The following is a 19,101-nucleotide window of genomic DNA, read 5'->3' on the forward strand; positions in this document are numbered from 1 at the left end:
CTGTACTGGATGAAGCAAAGGATGGGTTGCTGGTTTCCTTCTTTTGCTGCCTCCTAGTGTCTCTCCAAATTCAGAGAAAAGCCAAGACCGAATATGAATCAAAAAACACGGCTACTGAATGTTTTTCAGATACAATTATAGGAATCGAAGACAGCTCTAGCATTTTTGTGTGAAATATGTAGGGTCTGGATGCAAAACTATGAAGTGGAGACTTTTAAGGGGGCTTTCTTATTTCTTATAGTAACGTCAATGTACAAGACAGTTTTAGAAAAATGTGTAATTGAGGGTGCCATTTCAGAAAACATTTCGGAAATGGGATGTATTTATTTATTTGTATGTAATGCTCCTCTAAGTAGGAAAAGTAGGCACCAAACATTCAAATTATCACATTCAAACTATAGTTATGTCCTGTAGCTGTCTATTTAAAGTGCCAGCCTAACAGGTAGTTTATGATAATGGCTACAATCTAATTACAGGGAGATTCTAATGGGCAGGGCCCCGAGTTCTGACGTGTTATTCACGTAAAAAACGAAGCAATAAAAACAAAACAGACACAGTGTAAACACAGATTGACACAGCGCTTCATATTGGCAAAGGTATCCGCAAGCATTGGCAGCAATTTCCTGTTCCAATGTTTCGTAGTAATTGTTCCAGTGTATGAGGCTTGTTCTTGTACACTTTTCCTTTCAGTGCTCTCCAAAGGAAGTCCGAGGAACGAGGTGGCCATAGTCCCTTTGAAATAACCTGACTGCCAAAAAAATGATTCAATTTGTGCCATGCTGCGAGCTGACATGTGACAGGTTGCCCCTTCTTGCTGGAAATAATCTTCACTGAATCTCATGCTCATCCAGTTCATTCTCAAATAAGTCAAAAACAGCGCCGCGCCTCACTCGTTCGTGCATTTCTCTAGGAATATTGTGATCCTTATTTCATTTGGATTGCTTCATTATTAAGACAGTAATAAATCATAACTTGGCGCATCGCCTATTTGGAGCATCCTGTATAATCTTACTAGGGAGACTCCATTAACATGAACTTTTCATTTCTGTTACTGACATAAATTGACAATCTTAATATAATCACAAAAAATCAATTCAACTGAAGCATGATGATCATTTTGAAAACATTTACCCATGATTCCATTTACTGTATCCTCACTAAGGTATTCAAATAATGTCATACAACTATCTCTCTATTATAAAAAAAAATCCTGGGAGAGAAAGACGGGAGACAAGACGTGATCTTCACGTTAAGATCACGGAAGACACCTAAAAGACCCGGGAGACGAAAGAGATTGGCCACAGAGCGTCTCGCGGGGACCTTAAACATGAGACATTGTGCCAAGAAATTGACCCAGGACCGTCTTGCGGGGACGTAGAACATTAAATTCTTGCAAGACACACCCTACTTACAACCAATATCAAATAATACAACAGGCAGAAAACACTCAGTCGTGTAAAGACTTTGAGCACAAACAGATCCAGGGCTCTCAGCGCATATAAAGCGTATAAGGACAATACGTTATAAATGAAACATCGATGACTAAGCGAAGAAAAAAGCAGCGCGGAGAAAAGAGACTCAAAAACGTTGGAGAGAAAAAAGAAACAGAATAATCTAGGTGCAAAGTCAGTCAGAAAATAAGGAAAGTAATTATTAGCCCAGAACAAGCAGAATTTAAAAAAAAGCACGTCCAATCGGGCTCAGAATTAAAAGACAGAGTAGAAGACAAAGTAGAACTTCATAAAGACATTCACAAACGTTGGCGCTAAACACATGCAGAGCAGGTTAGAGATTATGAAAACAGTGGAATTCGAAAGGCAAAAAAAAAATTTTTGGTGCGATACACACGTGGAGAAAGTTAAAGAATATGAAAGTAGAAAAATTAGAAATAATAAAGAAAAGAAAGTAAAGATCGCAGTAGCGCAAACAAACAGGAATCTATTACTCGAAAAAGGGAAAATAATCACTACAGACCCGGTGTCATTAAATAAAAAGCAGGACAAAGCGAGGTCAGAAATAAAAGACAAGAGTAGAAAACAAAGTAAAACGTCATAAAGAAGTTAAAAAACAAGGGGGCCAAACATACAGAGCAGGTTAGAGGTAATGAAAACTGGAATTCAAAAGACTCAAAAAAAACGTAGGCACGAAACACATGCAGAGCAAGATACAGAGTATGAAAGCAGAAAAAACAGCAGTGTCAAAAAAAAAGAAAGTAAACATCGCATTAGCGCATAAAAAGAGAAATTATTACTCGGAGAAATAACGAAAAGGCGAATAGAGATCGAATATATGGACATAGGTGAAAGTATGTAAATATTATAATGCTTTGAAATTTAAGTCAGAGAGTTTCAAAATGGAGTTTACCTCACATGCATTTATTGGTTACTTTGCAAAAAAAATTATTAATTGCTGATGATGTCGATCATTTTGTCTGTGCTGAAATTCCAAACAGAGAAACCTATCCTGAATTATGGTACAAAGTCATTAAACACACGTCTCACTGACCTCATTAAAAAGATTCAGCATATTGGGACTCGAAAGATTCCAAATATTGTTTTTAGAGAAGTTCTAAAATAAAAGTGAAACTAATGAAATAGCAACAATTCAAAGAAAAAAAAATCTTAAAGAGTGTGTATCTGGAAAACCAAACACGGGGGTTAGCGAGCGAAGAGAAGCTAGTCTTATATACACTGCTCACAAAAATTAAAGGAACACTTTAAAGAAACACATTAGATACATCAGATCCCAATATGAAGTTGGATATCTATACAAATAACGACAGGGCAATGTCTTAGGAACAAAAGGATGCCAAGTCTTTTAATGGAAATAAAAGTTTTCTGCCTACAGAGGGCTCAATTGTGTAGACACCCTAAAATCAGAGTGAAATGAAGATGTGGCAGGCTAGTCCATTTTTTCAAAAACTTAATTTCTGCTACTCAAAATGCTTTTCAATATCTTGTTTGGCCCCCACGAGCTTGTATGCATGCTTGACAACGTCGGGGTATGCTCCTAATGAGACGACGGATGGTGTCTTGTGGCATTTCCTCCCAGATCTGTATGAGGGCATCCCTGAGCTGTTGTACAGTCTGAGGAGCAACCTGGCAGCGCCTAATGGACCAAAACATAATGTCCCACAGATGTTCTATTGGGTTTAAGTCAGGGGATCGTGAAGGCCATTCAATTGTTTCAATTCCTTCATCCTCCAGGTACTGCCTGCATACTCTTGCCACATGAGGCCGGGCATTGTCGTGCATTAGGAGGAAACCAGGACCTACTGCACCAGCGTAGGGTCTGACAATGGGTCCAAGGATTTCATCCTGATACCTAATGGCAGTCAAGATGCCGTTGTCAAGCCTGTAGAGGTCTGTGAGTCGCTCCATGGATATGCCTCCCCAGATCATCACTGACCCACCACCAAACCAGTCATGCTAAACGATGTTACAGGCAGCATAATATTCTCCACAGCTTCTCCTGACCCTTTCACGTCTTTCACATATACTCAGGGTGAACCTGCTCTCATCTGTGAAAAGCACAGGACGCCAGTGGTGGACCTGCCAATTCTGGTATTCTATGGCAAATGCCAATTGAGCTCCCGGTGCTGTGCAGTGAGCACAGGGCGCAGTAGACATTTGGGCCCTCAGGCAACCCTCATGAAGTCTGTTTCTGATTGTTTGGTCAGAGACATTCACACCAGTGGCTTGCTGGAGGTCATTTTGTAGGGCTCTGGCAGTGCTCATCCTGCTCCTCCTTGCCCAAAGGAATAGATACTGGTCCTGCTGATGGGTTATGGACCTTCTATGGCCCTCTCCAGCTCTCCTAGAGTAACTGCTTGTCTCCTAGAATCTCCTCCATGCCCTTGAGACTGTGCAGGGAGACACAGCAAACCTTCTGGCAGTGACACGTATTGATGTGCCATCCTGGAGAAGTTGGACTACCTGTGCAACCTCTGTAGGGTCCAGGTATCGCCTCATGCTACCAGTAGTGACACTGACTGTAGCCAAATGCAAAACTAGTGAAGAAACAGTCAGAAAAGATGAGGAGGGAAAAATGTCAGTGGCCTCCACCTGTTAAACCATTCCTGTTTTGGGGGTCATCTCATTTTGCCCCTCTAGTGCATCTGTTGTTAATTTTATTAACACCACAGCAGCTGAAACTGATTAACAACCCCCTCTGCTACTTAACTGACCAGATTAATATCCCATAAGTTTCATTGACTTTATGCTATACTCTGATTAAAAAGTGTTCCTTTAATTCTTTTGAGCAGTATATAAACGTCTACACGTGGAAGTGCATGTGTCTGTATGTCCAGCCTGAAAGTTTGAGGCTACAGCATGAAGCTCAAAGAAAGCGATTCTGTCGCCAAAGTGAAACCGCTGAGAAAAGAGAAACTTGCTTAGCCGCTAATACAGAAGCGAGGCAAGCACATCGGCAAAACGAAACCTCAGAGGAGAGAGAAACTCGCCTAACCGCTGATAGACAATGGAGCCGAGCACATCGGCAAAATGAAACTGCCGATGAAAGAGAACCTCGCATGGCTGCTAATGCACAACCGATGAAATTGATTAATTGAAGTGACAGAATCCATCGTTTCTAGGCACAACCTTAGAACATTTTTTCAGAGAGAGAAAAAACAGTGGCAGACTTTTTTTTAGTTTGGAAAGAGTGAATGTCATAGATGGTGGTGAACAGTGATGAGCGAACCCCATTGAATTTGCTTCCACCTCGAGGCAAGATCACAGAAATGGTCAGGAACTTTGACAAACTCTGCAAACTGCATTAGAGTCAATGAGAAAGGGGGAACTGAACTAGTTACACGTGGATCATAATGGTGCAATGGTCTTTCAAGTGCCCCTAAGGGCTAGGGAAAACTCTGCCAGCTATGCTGGACCAATTATTGTGCCCAAATATGTGATCTCTGGTGTGAGGCAGCAGTGCTAATCATTGCGCCACCAGGCTTTAAACAACAAGAGATGTGGGCAGAACAATAACCACAAACAAAACACAACAAACAGCCAAAAAACTGCAATAGGTTAATAAAAGAGAGATCATTGCGTTCACAGAGCTCCAGTCTTGGGCACATATTGAGTGAGCCACAAAGCAGCGGCGAGGGACTGGCGTGTTCCATTGTTTGAAATTGCAGTTCCGGGCACAGCTGGAATGTCTTTTTGTATTTGTGCAGATGTTTTGCCTTTTAAATAGTAATGTTTTTATTATTTCACAGCATGTCCTGCCACTTCTGATGAGGGGAGTAGGAGGGTGGGGGGCTCCTTTAAGCTTGCTCTGAATTTGTTGCTGGGTGAATGGCTAATTTATATACATACCAGACCTTTGAGTGCTGACCTTTGATTAACTTGAAAAAGAGGCGAGGGCTTACCTGGATGGCTTTCCTGACCCAGGCGCAAATAATCCCTGCAGTCAGTATACAGGGTGTCCTGGAGTTGGGGGGAACCCTAACCCTAGCCCAAATAGATGCTCCTGATGCACAGAGAAACAAGTTTTTGTTGGTTCCAATGATAAAAGCATTAAAGAGATATTTCTCAAATGCTACCCTTCCATGTGTCCAAGATTCCACAAATGCAGGTTATAGAGCATTCAAAAGTATGTTTGGTACAATATTTAAATCTGGCCATCTTTAATTAGTTATAAAAACTTCTTAATATTTTGTTAAATGAAGATTTGGGACTACACAGAGACAAACAGAATGCAAGTATGTTGATTTGAGAGTCTGCTCACCAGTTAGTGAACTGCTGGGTCAAAATCATTAAGGGTTTATTATATTAGACTGTCCTGCTCCTACCCCTAAACCTTAAACTTAAACGTAGTGAAAGTGGGGCTTTTACTTTGTCTTCCCTAATCGTCAATTTACTTTCTCTCCCCTAATCTTAATAATCTTATAGTTCCTAATCTTAAAATTATTTTTTTAGCCCTAATCTTAAAATACTAAGGTTAGGCCCTAAGGTTAATCAGTGATCTTCGGGGTTTACACTTGAACCCTGACATGCACTTGCAATGAATAGTTGTTCTAAAAACCCTAATTTAAATAGATATAGGATTTAAAATCTACTCTCTATATTGTATATAAAATCCTAAGCCTAAAAGTGCAACGATTTTATGTGACGTTTTAATGTCACGTTTTTTGTCACACTTTAAATCTGGCTTATTTTAAAAACTACATATATATGTTTAGTATCATTCTTTTCAGGGTTTATCGAACTTTAATGCAATGTTGTTAGATTTTCAGATTCTTATTCCGTTTTTAAATTATAAACTAAAATATCAAGAAAGTTGTGCTATTGAATATAAAGAAAGTCATGGTTTTTATTTTTCATCGAGTAAACTTCCTTTCACAGGAACAAACTATAAAATAATGATCTATTTATAACACCAATGTTTGTATTTAGGTGATTTAGTTAGCTAAAGGTCGAATTACGATGACCCATTGCATACCACTCTAATTTTTAAGTGATTTTTCCTGTTAATGAGTAATTTTTCCAAAAACAGTTTTTTTATCTATAAGAATGTCAGTTAAAACAAATGGATCATTGATTTAGTCTCTTATAAATACTCATCGAGCATAGTGGACCTCAGTTTAATGGGAATAATCCCGAGGGTAAATATTTTATTCTTATTTCATGATTTTTAAATAATAATTAATTTTTCTTTTACATACTGTATTTATAGAATTTTGTGGTTTTTGACTTCAATAAATAATAATTTTCTTTTGTACATTTACAGATTTTACTAATATTCTGGCCGCAACAAAGGCGCCGGGGGGTTTGCCCCCGTAGTACTCTATTTTAAAAGTAAACCGCTCTTGATTGTTTTTAAACTTGGTTAAGTATTTATTAAAAAAATTTTTAGCTGTCTCAGTTTTGCACATTTTAGTGAATAACAAAGGCAAACTTTGCACAGTATTATAATAACAAAAATAATGGATACAAGTGTGTCAAAGTTTTATTAACAACATATTGTTTTTTTATACCTTCAAACTTAGTGATGGAAGTGGGTTCCAAGATGCTTTAGATAAGATTTTTATCTAAGTAGTCAGTCAGTGTGCCAATGCTGTGCCCTCCAAGGGGCAGCATCTCTTCAATGGCTAGGCAAGGAAAAGAGTCTAGAGGGTAAATAGAAGAGCCAGAAGTTTGGGGTTTTTGTTATTTTTAAGTTGTGTTTATGGGTAACCATTTTGAATGTTCACTCTCTTTTGTCACTTCTGTTTTATTTGGTCAAACATTTGGGTTTAGGGACGAAGCACGGGTGCCCACTGTAGTCCACACATGTTTTAAGACAAACACTTACATCATGCTGTTGGCAAACACCTTTGATTATAGTAGCATTTATCATCATATGATGAAAAACTTCTTACCTCAAAATGCATATTTTGTTTCAGCAGTTCTTTGTATAATAAATCATCCTCTATTGTGTGGTATCCATGTCCAATTCTTTCTGCTTTTAAAACCTCCACAGCCTATAAATAAATCAGCCATATTTATATTACCACCATGCATTAAAAGTATACATATATATATATACAAATATATAAAAAACGGTAGAGGGATTGCAGTTTTCATTGCAGGGTAAATTACAATTTTGGAACAGCCCAAGTCATCAGACAGATGCTGAAATACAAGTGAAATGGTTCCATTCCTCCTTCCAGTTACACTTTAGTGTGACAGCGGTTGAAATGATCTTTATCCTCGTTATTGGTCATTATTGTTCATAAACCAGTTTATAAACTAGTTTATGAGATTAACAAGAAAGTCTGCAAGCTTGTCTCTTCAAGGCCATACACATGTTCCTATGTTCATTAATACATTTTGTTACTGTAAATTGGTGTTTGCAAAGCAGGAAATCGTCCAATGGGAAACGGTCAAGTGTGGGAAGGGGTGGAGCTTACCTAGGAAGGAGCCCTTTGAAAGGAGAATAACAAAAAAAGCATCCGCGATTTTAACAACAAGAGTACAAAGGCTGTATTGAACACCGATTTACTCAGAACAAGCACGTGAACCGAAATCTGTACCCTTTGTGAAATTGCTTGGAAACAGCCTGTAGACGTCCACCATTGGGCTGAGTGAGAGCTTAGCTGGCGCCACCAGGAAGCTCTTGGTTTTGCAATGCACAGCCTGTCCCTGCACAAAGAGATAATGAAGTTCTTCTTCAGCTCAAGGTGAAAAGGGGGCCTGCTTCTGACAGCAGTTGTAATCCAGATGTTGCGGGTTTGCTGCTGACTACCAGCTGTTCCCAAAGTGCAAATCTTTGAACTGAGAGGCTTTGTGCTGTAACTTCATGACAAAACAGCACTTTTTTTCCCACAATCCCTCATAAGTAAAACAGATCATCTACCTGCTGGACACTTGTTATGCATGAGATTGAAACATGTAACAGAACTTTATGTAGGTGACCAGAAGAGGAAATGCTGCTAAACATGACTAGATTCAGTATCCAAAAGTTTGTCGTATCTTTCACCAAGCCAGACTCAGCAACAAATTGTAGCCCCAAAAAACACCCTTAAAATCTTTTATATAGATTTGGAGACTCAAGGTGCACATTAACTTAACTCTTTGAGGGCCAAATATATTTTCCAGTCTTCTGAAAAGCACACAAAGCAATAGTTTCACACATAAATAAATATGAAACATCTGCTGCTGCATGCCATGGCTGCTGTCAATGCCCATTCGGTGTGTCTGGCAGCGGCGGCTGCATGGGGGCAGCACAATGACCAGCCGGCTGCCTGGCTGTGTCATGCAATCTGGTTTGTACCTCTAGTCATCATGAGAGGCCGTCCTCCCAGGTGAACTATGCCATAGGTGCATTAACTACACGGACATGTTCAGCACCACAATACGCTGACGCCGGCCCCCCACGTTCATTTTCGATCTCCAGATCACTTACATCAACTCAGAGTCTGACTCAGCGAAATGATACGCAAAACGTGGTCCACAGAGCGTTTTTGCTTTGCGCATTCGTTTTGGTCTTTCGCCAGATGTCGATGCCATTTGAGGGGCTGTTTGCTCTTTGCTACTCACGCATGTGTAGGAAATCTCTGTCAAATCAACAAAGCTAGCTTTAAAGATAGTCGAACTAAAACAGAATGGTGAGCTTTGTTACCGTTTACAGCTGATTACAGTCCTCTACCCCGGAATTTCAACATAAAGTCGACATCCGATCTGATAGAGTTAAAGGATTGGATATTATCCACAAACTCGGATAACTGAGCTTTATGTAGTCTTTCCATACAAAGTATACATTGTTTTGTTTTTTTTTTTACTCCAAAGACTTCTATAAAGTTTTTTTAATTGAGAGTTTTATATTTTTCAAGTTGTTCCACAATGCCATTTTTATATGTTATGGTGGTCACCTTCTTATGAGATTTGTGTTCCCGTTACCATTATCTCCAAGACGCTGGGACTGGTGAGTCACTAGCGTGATGGTATTTTTGCTTAAAGACTTCCTAATCTCTTCTTTTGTTATTCACACTCTCATTTTCTGGTTAGCATTTAGGATTCATGAAAGAAACGTTTAATTTTCAGGTCTTTGACCCAGGCATGTATGTCTCATTTTCCCCGTCCTTTTATATCAAATCTTCCGCTTCTCGAGATGAACAGAACATGCAAGGTGCTGACCTTTTATCTCATCATGATGGTGACATCAGGCAGCACACGCACCTCTGACTGGTTCTCCGCAGCAACATATTAACACTTGTTTTTACAGCATTTATTTGAAACATATCTTTAACAGGAAATTATTATGATGAATTCTGGTTAAAAAAAGGCAATTGCTGGAAATTAACAGGCGTTTCTGTGAGTTTTTGTCTTTTTTTTTTCTTTCCATAAGAGTGTCAGATGTGATTTCAGCCCCATTCCAATACTTTTCCCTGTACTACATGTGGAGTTGTGACACCTACACACACACACAAAAAAAAAATTGGAAGATCTACACTGTATGCTGTTATAATACAGGATTTTAAAGCATTTAAACCTCTGCAAACAGCCAGAATCAAAAGATTAAGACAGTGACATTCTGAAAAAAAATGACTATCTGTGGATAATGAGCGTCATTATCTTAAGTGTCACACATTTCTTCCCTCATAGCACCAGAGTCATACTGTTGCTCTGCATATTTCATACATTGCGTATTCTTTATTTCTATTTACTGCATATCCCTTGAAAATTATCGTTGACTATAAAATAAATCTGCCAAGAATTCACATGTACTTGCTTATATATGGCAAATGAAAGTTCAATGTTCATTTCAAGAAAAATTATGATGTGTGTGTGAATTTTACAAGGATATATTGAATCTCCTCTGACAGACTGGCATTCAGTTCAGGAGGTGTTATTACCCTGACCCTGTTGATTCCAGGTTTAACGCTGCATCTGCTACAGTCCTGAACCAGGCTAAGGCAAGAAAAAGGAAGAAAAGGATAAAGTAGGAGGTGTGATCAAAAAGTACGGTGAATGTTGATGGAGAGCACCATCCAAGAGCAACGCAAAACAATTCAATGCAGGCTCCGACATGTCCATCCTAGAGCCGAGTTTGTGATAAGTTTCAGCTTGTTTGATACTGTCAGTCGTTGGAGAGTCACTGTTGAGTTCAAGTGTGTTTTTCAAATTTGTCGTTAATAATGGATATTGAGCAACGCCTTAACATGAAATTTTGTTTCAAACTGCAAAAAGCTCAGGAAACCCATCAGATGTTAAAATCGGTTTATGGTGACACTGCACCGACAATTAAGACTTCTTACAAGTGGTTTGATCGATTTTGTAATGGATCTGACTCGGCTGAAGATGAAAAAAAGATCAGGATGTCCTTCAACATCAATAACCGAGGAAAATGTTGAAACGGTTTCATTCTTCATCATGACAATGCTCCTAGCACGACAATGTCTGTCAAATGAAAACATTACAATGTGTCCACATCCACCTTATTCGCCGGATCTGACATTGTGCAAGTTCTGGCTGTTCCCTAAATTGAAAATGGCCATGTAAGGCAAATGATTTCAATCCATTGAGGATATCCAGGCAGCCATGACAGCTCAACTAAAGACACTCTCGAGCTTTGCAAAGTGGCAGAAGTGTTGGGATAAGTGCATTCGAAGTGGAGGAGAGTATTTTGAGGGTGACTAGTAGTTGTAAATCTTTAATTGCAATAAACTTTTCTTTTTTAAAACATTCACCGTATTTTTTGATCACACCTCATACATGTCTTTTGATGAAAGCATTCTTTTGGGCTATCAAGTGCAGATTTGATAAATTAAACCCTTTGTCAATATATACATTTTTTGTGTTAAATGATGTAATCACAAATGCATACTCACTTCTTTCACAACTGATGGCTGACCGACCTCTCCTGCATGAACAGTTCTATGGATTCCACATCTGACAGCTTCCTGAGAAAAGTCCAGTGATAAAGTGCGTTAGTGTTAATAATTATAGAAGATAAGTGTTTAAAAATTATGAGTGATGGCTCTGAGCCTAAGGATCTGCTCTGGTAAAGTACTGTTACTGCCAGAAGGGAACCTACTCTATTTGGCCCTTAACCTCAAAAGTACTCGAGGGGCGCAGTACAATGGCAGACTCTGCACTGTGACTCCCAAAGATCATGCGAAAAGACAACTTCCCCTTGGGGATTAACAAAGTATATCTCTCTATTATAAAAAATATCTTGGGACGAGACAAGACTTTTTTTCCTGCAACGAGATGTGATCTATTGAAGAGTGACAGAGAGACACTTTCATGTCCCACGAGACAGTCAAGTCACGTCATACTTACAACCTTTGGAAGCAAGTCCCGTGAGACGTTGACTTTTGCAAGTCACGCCCTACTTAGAACCATTTTCAAAGAAGACCACGATTATCTAACCTCTCAGTTGTTGGAATGCTTTTGGCAGACACACTTCCTGTGCTCTCAGCTCTTAAAGATTTTATACACTCTAGATGACCCGTCAACGACTAAGCGAAGAAGAAACAGCAGTGTGTTGAAAAGAGACCCCAAAGTGGTCGAGATAAAAGAATACAAAACAGAACAAAAATAATCTATGTGCAAATTCTGTGAGATTTAACCATGCCTGGAGCTGGAAAAAGACAAAGTAGAACATCGTAAAGATGTTCAAAAATGTTGGCATGATACACATGCAGAGCAAAGATTGCATTAATGCAAACAAATGGAAATTATTATAAAGTGAAACAATGGAGCAGCAAAAAGAGATCGAATAGTGTTTGAGGATGTCTGGGGGAGAAGAGAGACAATGCAGTGAGACAAAAGGACAGCTGCTGTACTGGCGTATAAACATTCGAAGTACCGCGCGAGATGCAGATCACACAGCATGGCAGCAGCAACAGCAAGCCAGCAGCTGATCGAGCAAAGAGGAGGTAAAATAGACGGGTTTTGGAGGAGGAACCACGTCTCCTTGGGTTGCATTCAGCGCTGGCGGGTTTGGGCAGGGGTTGGCAAGCGATGCAAGTAAATAGATAAAAAAAGATGCTTTAACCTGTTTTTATTTCATTTAAGAAAATAAACTTTGACCCATTCATCTTTATTATCATTTCATTTTATAAAATGAAGCTCATGTTCTTATTTATATTCATGGCTCCACAAATTTTAAAGGTCTTGTTTAAAGTAAATTTATGTTATAAAAATGCACACCAATGTAGACAGAATTTTGTTTGACATTTATCCAAATTTAATTTGAATATTAATGTTAGAATTATTTTGCTTCATTTTTAACAACTTGATATATGGAACTGTTGCATGAACTCCATTATTTTCCTCCATTTCACGGTGTGATATATGGCCGGCAGTGTATCACAGCCAATACCCCCACGCCTCTAGGTGGAGTCCTCCCTGCAATATGGAGGTGCCCCGAATTCCTGCAGAGCATCATGGATATTGGAGTTTTCCTTCACAACCCTGCTGGATACCACGGGGGCTGCCAGGGGACGCTGCAGGGAGGCACAAGGATTTATATTTTCACTATAACCCGGAAGTACTACCTCATCACGAGGACGGAAGAAATAAAGTACTTCTGAGCTGAAGAAAAGGAGTTTTCACTTGACCCGGAAGTGTTATTAAGTCACTTGGACTGAGGGACAAAAACACTTCCGGGTCAAAGACTTTAAAAGGACTGTGGGAGACCCCAGCAGTGAGCCAAGTTGGAAGGAAGGGTGACTTCTGCTGCTGGGTGGATTGGAGGATTTGATTATTGAGAATTGTATTATTGATTTATTATAGTACTGTATAGTGAAGGTGGAGGTGCTTGTGCACGTATTTGTATGAATAAAATAATTATTTGGACTTTTTTCTGGTGTCTGACGCATTGTCTGAGGGTTCAAGGGGACGACAGTGCCCCTATCTGTCACAACGGAAAGCTTTACTTAAGAACATAACCACGTCCTCAAAAAACCCAGATCAGTAGGTTCTTTTTAAACTTTGTACATTGTTTATACTTTACACCACACAAACTTTATATAGTTCATTTGATCTATAATCACATTTCACTTTTACCACTTAAAGGAATAATCAACCCCAAAAATTTATAGTTTTGTATTTTACTTATTCCATGTAGATTGTATTGATGGCTGAATAAACTTTTTAATCTCATGTTTTCTTGGAGAATGGAGATAACAAACTTTCTGACAGAATAGACATTAGCCAACAATATAAAAATGTCCATCAAAAAATCTAACATTACGCACGTTACAAAAAACAACTTGTTAAAAATCGTGTAGTTCATCCATCGATCCTCCAACCCGCTGAATCCGAATACAGGGTCACGGGGGTCTGCTGGAGACAATCCCAGCCAACACAGGACACAAGGCAGGCACCAATCCTGGGCAGGGTGCCAACCCACCGCAGGACACACACAAACACCAATTTAGAATCGCCAATCCACCTAACCTGCATGTCTTTGGATTGTGGGAGGAAACCCAGGCAGACACGGGGAGAACATGCAAACTCCATGCAGGGAGGACCCGGGAAGCAAACCCGGGTCTCCTAACTGCGAGGCAGCAACGCTACCACTGAGCCACCGTGCCACCCATTGTGTATTTCAGTGTTCCTTAAACTTTTTATTCTTGCGATAATCTTGTCCTTGTTAGTGTCTTTAGAGACCCAATCCACAGAGACCACCAGATTGGAGGTGGGAGTCCCCCTTGAAGTATCACCCTCGACAATCATAACGGAGCAATGTTGATTCCTCAAACTGCCATAAAACAATTCCCAAACTGTACTCTCCCCTTTCCCATTTAATATGACAGGGAGTCACGACCCGATGAAGCCAAAAAAGGTAGCAACCCATGACCCCCAGTTTAAGAAGGTAAACCAGTAAAACACATACAATTAAAATTATTGTTAAATAAATACTTCTGGAAAATCGGTGCAATGTGTGCAGAGGAAACAGGTTCACAAAGGATCAAGCTTTTGAATCGAAGACTTACTATTTCCTAGAAGAATCTATTTAACAATATTTTAGCAAAAATTCATGCCTTTTCCACATCATAAGGATACGGCTGGGTGATCTGACGTGAGGATTACGCAATGAGTAACGTTCAATTTTTTTCACCAACGGTTTTATAGTGTTTGCTTTGGTCCAGGATTGGTCTCTCACATTTAGCTAATTATGTCCCAGTTTGTTTTCTAAAATAAACTTTGGTACGACTGATAAACTCAGAAAGTTCCTTGTTTGCTACTGATATGAAAAGCCCCAACTCTGGGAAGCAGTACTGAGGAGTAAATCAAAATACACTGATTTTCCTTATTGCGATCACAACCCATGGACTCCTTAGTTTTATTGCAGGGCAAACACATTCTCTAAACATGAAACTCCTGAAGACAAATGAGAGCAGCTTCACCCTGCTGTCTTCTCAAGTGACATACTGCTGGCTCAGCACATTCATGTGCACTTTGGACTTTTCTTTCAGTATCACAATGGCGTGGTGTTAATGACCTATTAACTGTGGTGACAAGTTGTAAACCTGCGATAAATGCTGTTATTTATTTCACATGAAGGCAATCTACGGCAGCACTGAGTGTGTGTAATATAACTTTTACAATTTAAAAATTTTACAGCACAAATATGTTATTCTTAGCAATTTATTATAAAATTATTTACACATACCCATAGGATAATTAGATGTATTTGGTACACTCCCCAAGTTTTTACATAATCCGTCAACTTCTATAGCTTCACTCAAAGTGCTTGTTACTCTTTTTGTCGTAATCTGTATCCTCTTCTTACAGCCACTCCTTCATTTCTTTAATCATCTTGTCCTCATTTCCCATGGATGGCATCTTTGACAGTGACGTGTAAAGTTCATGGAGCAAAATCTGGACTGCAGGGTGAAAAGGGAACAAGCGACGACCTGTGCTCTGTGATCGCTTCTTGTGTTTTTAGACTCGCATGGCTGGGTATAGAGTACCAAGAAAAAGTCTGAATCCTTCATAATTGACAGTATTTATGTATATATTTGTCTTAAAAGATGGTTTTATCTTCATCTAAGCTACAACAATGAACAAACACTGTCTAGTTTAATATTTTACATACTTTTGTATTGTTCAACTTGTGGGTTTAATTATTAATAAAGTTTGTGTGTTTATGCATGGTAACAAAAATCATAATGATTAATATTACAATTACAAAAGAAGTCCCAAAAACAAAACTAAGCACAAAATGACAAACAATCACGACACAGTCCAGTTTCAAATGACATCTTCCTAAAAGCCATTGGGCAGTTTTGACCGGTGCCACAAGGGCTACTGGATTAAAAGTGAGTCATAAGAGGCCGGTCAGGAACGCAATGAGTGGGGTCTTTTATTTCAACGTTTTACTACACAAGTGGATTACAATTTTCTCTGCATTGATGTCCTGTGCCCACTTGTTCATCTGATTTTTATCTGGGTTGGAAAAACGCCTTCATCTGGGAGTGCTTCCGACTTCAAATCTTCACTTAAACTGGTGTCATGGCAGAAGAAATCATTTAAGGGGGTTGTTCACAGGAGATTTCATTTTATAACACCATCATCATCTTCATCTGTGAAACTGGACTTTCAGGTTTATTATTATAATTTAAATTTTATAAAACGCGAAACTGGACTGTCAGGTTTATTATTATAATTTAAATTTTATGAAACGCGAAACTGGCCTGTCAGGTTTATTATTATAATTTAAATTTTATAAAACGTGAAACTAGACTGTCAGGTTTATTATTATAATTTCAATTTTATAAAAAGAGAAACTGGACTGTCAGGTTTATTATAATTTCAATTTTATAAAAAGAGAAACAGGACTGTCAGGTTTATTATAATTTCAATTTTATAAAAAGAGAAACTGGACTGTCAGGTTTATTATAATTTCAATTTTATAACAGGTTTATTATAATTTAAATTTTATAAAACGCGAAACTGGACTGTCAGGTTTGTTTGTTATAATAACTTAAATTTTATAAAAAGAGAAACTGGACTGTCAGGTTTATTATAATTTCAATTTTATAAAAAGAGAAACAGGACTGTCAGGGTTATTATTATAATTAAAATTTTATAAAATCAGAAAGTGGACTATCATATTTATTATTATTTAAATTTCATAAAAAGTTCTAGTTCACTAAGGAACCGCTGAACTACACACTTTGTCTGGGGGATGCCACACGTTTGTCTCGCCATCCAGTCTTACACAAGTGATTTGATTGTGCAGTGATTGTTCTATTTCATGTTTCACATAACTTTTTGCATCTAATTTAGTGCAATAAACCTAGAAATTTGCAGAGATCAAAGACCAAAAACATATTCACGGATTTTCACATTTGCAGGGGGTCCTGTGCCCCTAACCCCTGTGAATGGCAAAAGGTTTACTTTACATTATTCAAACGTGGAAAAAGTATGTAAACATCCTAAGCCAATGATGTTGAGAAAAGCTAACTGGAGTCAGGAGTTGGCAAACCTGGCATCCAAAAAATGAAATGAGATTGTAGGCGTAGCTTAGAGATATTTTAACCAATACAAAGTACTGAAATATTTTGAGTTTGCTGTTCACAAGAAGCATCTGCTGATGTGAAGCAGGCCTTGCAGAAAAGAAGACCTACGATAAAGAATTGTTGATGAGCATAAAGCTGGAAAAGGTCACAAATTCATTTCAAAGAGATTGATATTCGTCAGTCCACAGTCAGACAAGGTGTGTATCAATGGAGATGACTTGTAGCTATGGCTTCTCTCCCTAGAAGTGGGTGCCCAGCCAAGATGGCTCAATATGCACCACATAGAATATCTCAATGAGGTAAAAAACAGAATTTTAGAGAAACAGCTAAAGGCTTAAAGGGTTTATTAGAACAGATTAACATTGCTCTTTATGAGTCTGCCATATTCTAAACGCTGAACAGGCAAGATGTCCATAACAGAACATCTAACAACAACATTTATTTATAGAGCATGGTTTTATACAAATGATAAAGCTTAGAGTGCTTTACAAGACATAAAATATAAAAAAAAAGATTAGCTTATACTAAGTAACAAAGAATACAGTAAAGTCAAATGTCAAGGAGGGCAGAAAAACAAACAAACAAAAAAAAAAACTCCAGAGTGCTGAAGAAAAAAAAAAAAAAACAAAATCTGCAGGGGTTCCGAGGCTACGAGACCACCCACTGGGAATTCATTCTACCTAACAAAAATGATCTCAATCAGTCCTCATGGTTTTCAGGCTTCATGTGGAAGAATTAGATGATGATGGTCATGTAGACATCTGGCCTTCAATCCATCAATGTAGAGACTGAATGGTGCCCTGATCAGGTGGTGGTGGCGCAGATCGCCACCACAGAAAACCAGTAAAAGAACAGCAGAGAAAGTAGGAAGCTTGCGCGCCAAAAAAAAAAAAAAAATTGCTCCACACCTGAAGCTTGTGAAAGACCACCTTTATTGGAAAATGTTTTGAGAACTGATAAAATGGAGCCTGAAATCTTCTGAAAAAATATATTGCAGAATGTATGGTATAAAAAGAGCACCGCATTCCAACATGAAAACATCACCCCAATGATGAAGTATGGTAGAGCAAGCATCATGACTTGGGGGTAGCTTGTCATCCTTGAGGAGCAAATGAATTCCCAAAATTTATCAAAGTATCCGACAGGTTAACATCAGGGTAGCTGTCCACCAGCTGAAGCTCAGTAGAAGTTTGAAAATGAAACAGAACAGGAACTCTAAACATTGAAGTAAATCTGCTACAGAATGGCTACAGAAAGAGAAAATCCACCTTTTAGGGGAGGCCTAGTCAAGAATCCAGACCTTCACTCAAAGTAGATGGTGTGACTAAAAGAGCTGTTCACAGCAGACATTCTAATATGGTTGAGCTGAAAAAGTTCTGTAATGAAGAATGGTCCACAAAATTCCTCCCAAATTCACAGGTACTGGAAGCACTTGTTTGAGGTTAGTGCTGCCAATGGAGGTGAATCCAAGGGTTCACTTACATTTTCCATGGCACACTATGCCTGTTTGATGAATATGTTCAATACAGACATGAAAGATTATAATTATTTCTGTGCTATTTTTGTATGTTACTGTACTTGCGACTTACACTCTATGGACGGTTAATGCAGAAAACCAGGTCATTCCAAAGGGTTCACATGCTTACCTTTGACATTGTAGTTGTTTTGAAGGAACATTTTTACTGTTTCTGTGAGGTTGAATTCTCCCTAAATGCATAAATGTAGGATCCAAGTTCAAAGTTTGCAGAAACCTTTTATACGGACATAAAGACCACTGTACCAAATCCTAAAAGACTTAAGAGGGATGAACAGCACTGTCCACTATTGCAGTCTTTTATGATGTTTTCTTACTATCAGTGTTTCCAAAATAAATGTTGGCTCAAGTATGACAAGCCCTTAACAGACTGCAAAGTGAATTTGATTTAAAGGGTAGGATTTTGCAGGTACACCCATACTCCGAACAGCAAAAATAAAAACAAACAGTCACATTACATACTCACCTCATATGCTCTTCTGTGACCAGGGTAAGCTTCACAATTCAAAGACTCATCTCCAGCCAGATCGATACCCACTACTCCTTCATCGCGGTACTTCTTGCACAACTCCACCACCTCCTCCGACCAGTCTGCACATGA

At 38.7% G+C, this 19,101-nt stretch overlaps 1 protein-coding gene across 1 annotated transcript in view; it reads right to left on the reverse strand.

The window, feature by feature from the left end:
- The window catches only part of ada (adenosine deaminase), a 131,412-nt gene that overhangs the window by 11,917 nt on the left and 100,394 nt on the right, over window positions 1-19,101 (reverse strand). Inside the window, exons 6-8 of the mRNA XM_039734502.1 lie at window positions 18,967-19,091; window positions 11,318-11,389; window positions 7,367-7,468 (exon numbers count right to left, since the gene is read on the reverse strand). Of these exons, the coding sequence (XP_039590436.1) occupies window positions 7,367-7,468; window positions 11,318-11,389; window positions 18,967-19,091 (299 nt within the window). The remainder of the gene's footprint in view (window positions 1-7,366; window positions 7,469-11,317; window positions 11,390-18,966; window positions 19,092-19,101) is intronic.

Source organism: Polypterus senegalus, chromosome 14 (genome assembly GCF_016835505.1).
Source record: "Polypterus senegalus isolate Bchr_013 chromosome 14, ASM1683550v1, whole genome shotgun sequence".
In the NCBI taxonomy this organism is placed as follows: domain Eukaryota; kingdom Metazoa; phylum Chordata; class Cladistia; order Polypteriformes; family Polypteridae; genus Polypterus; species Polypterus senegalus.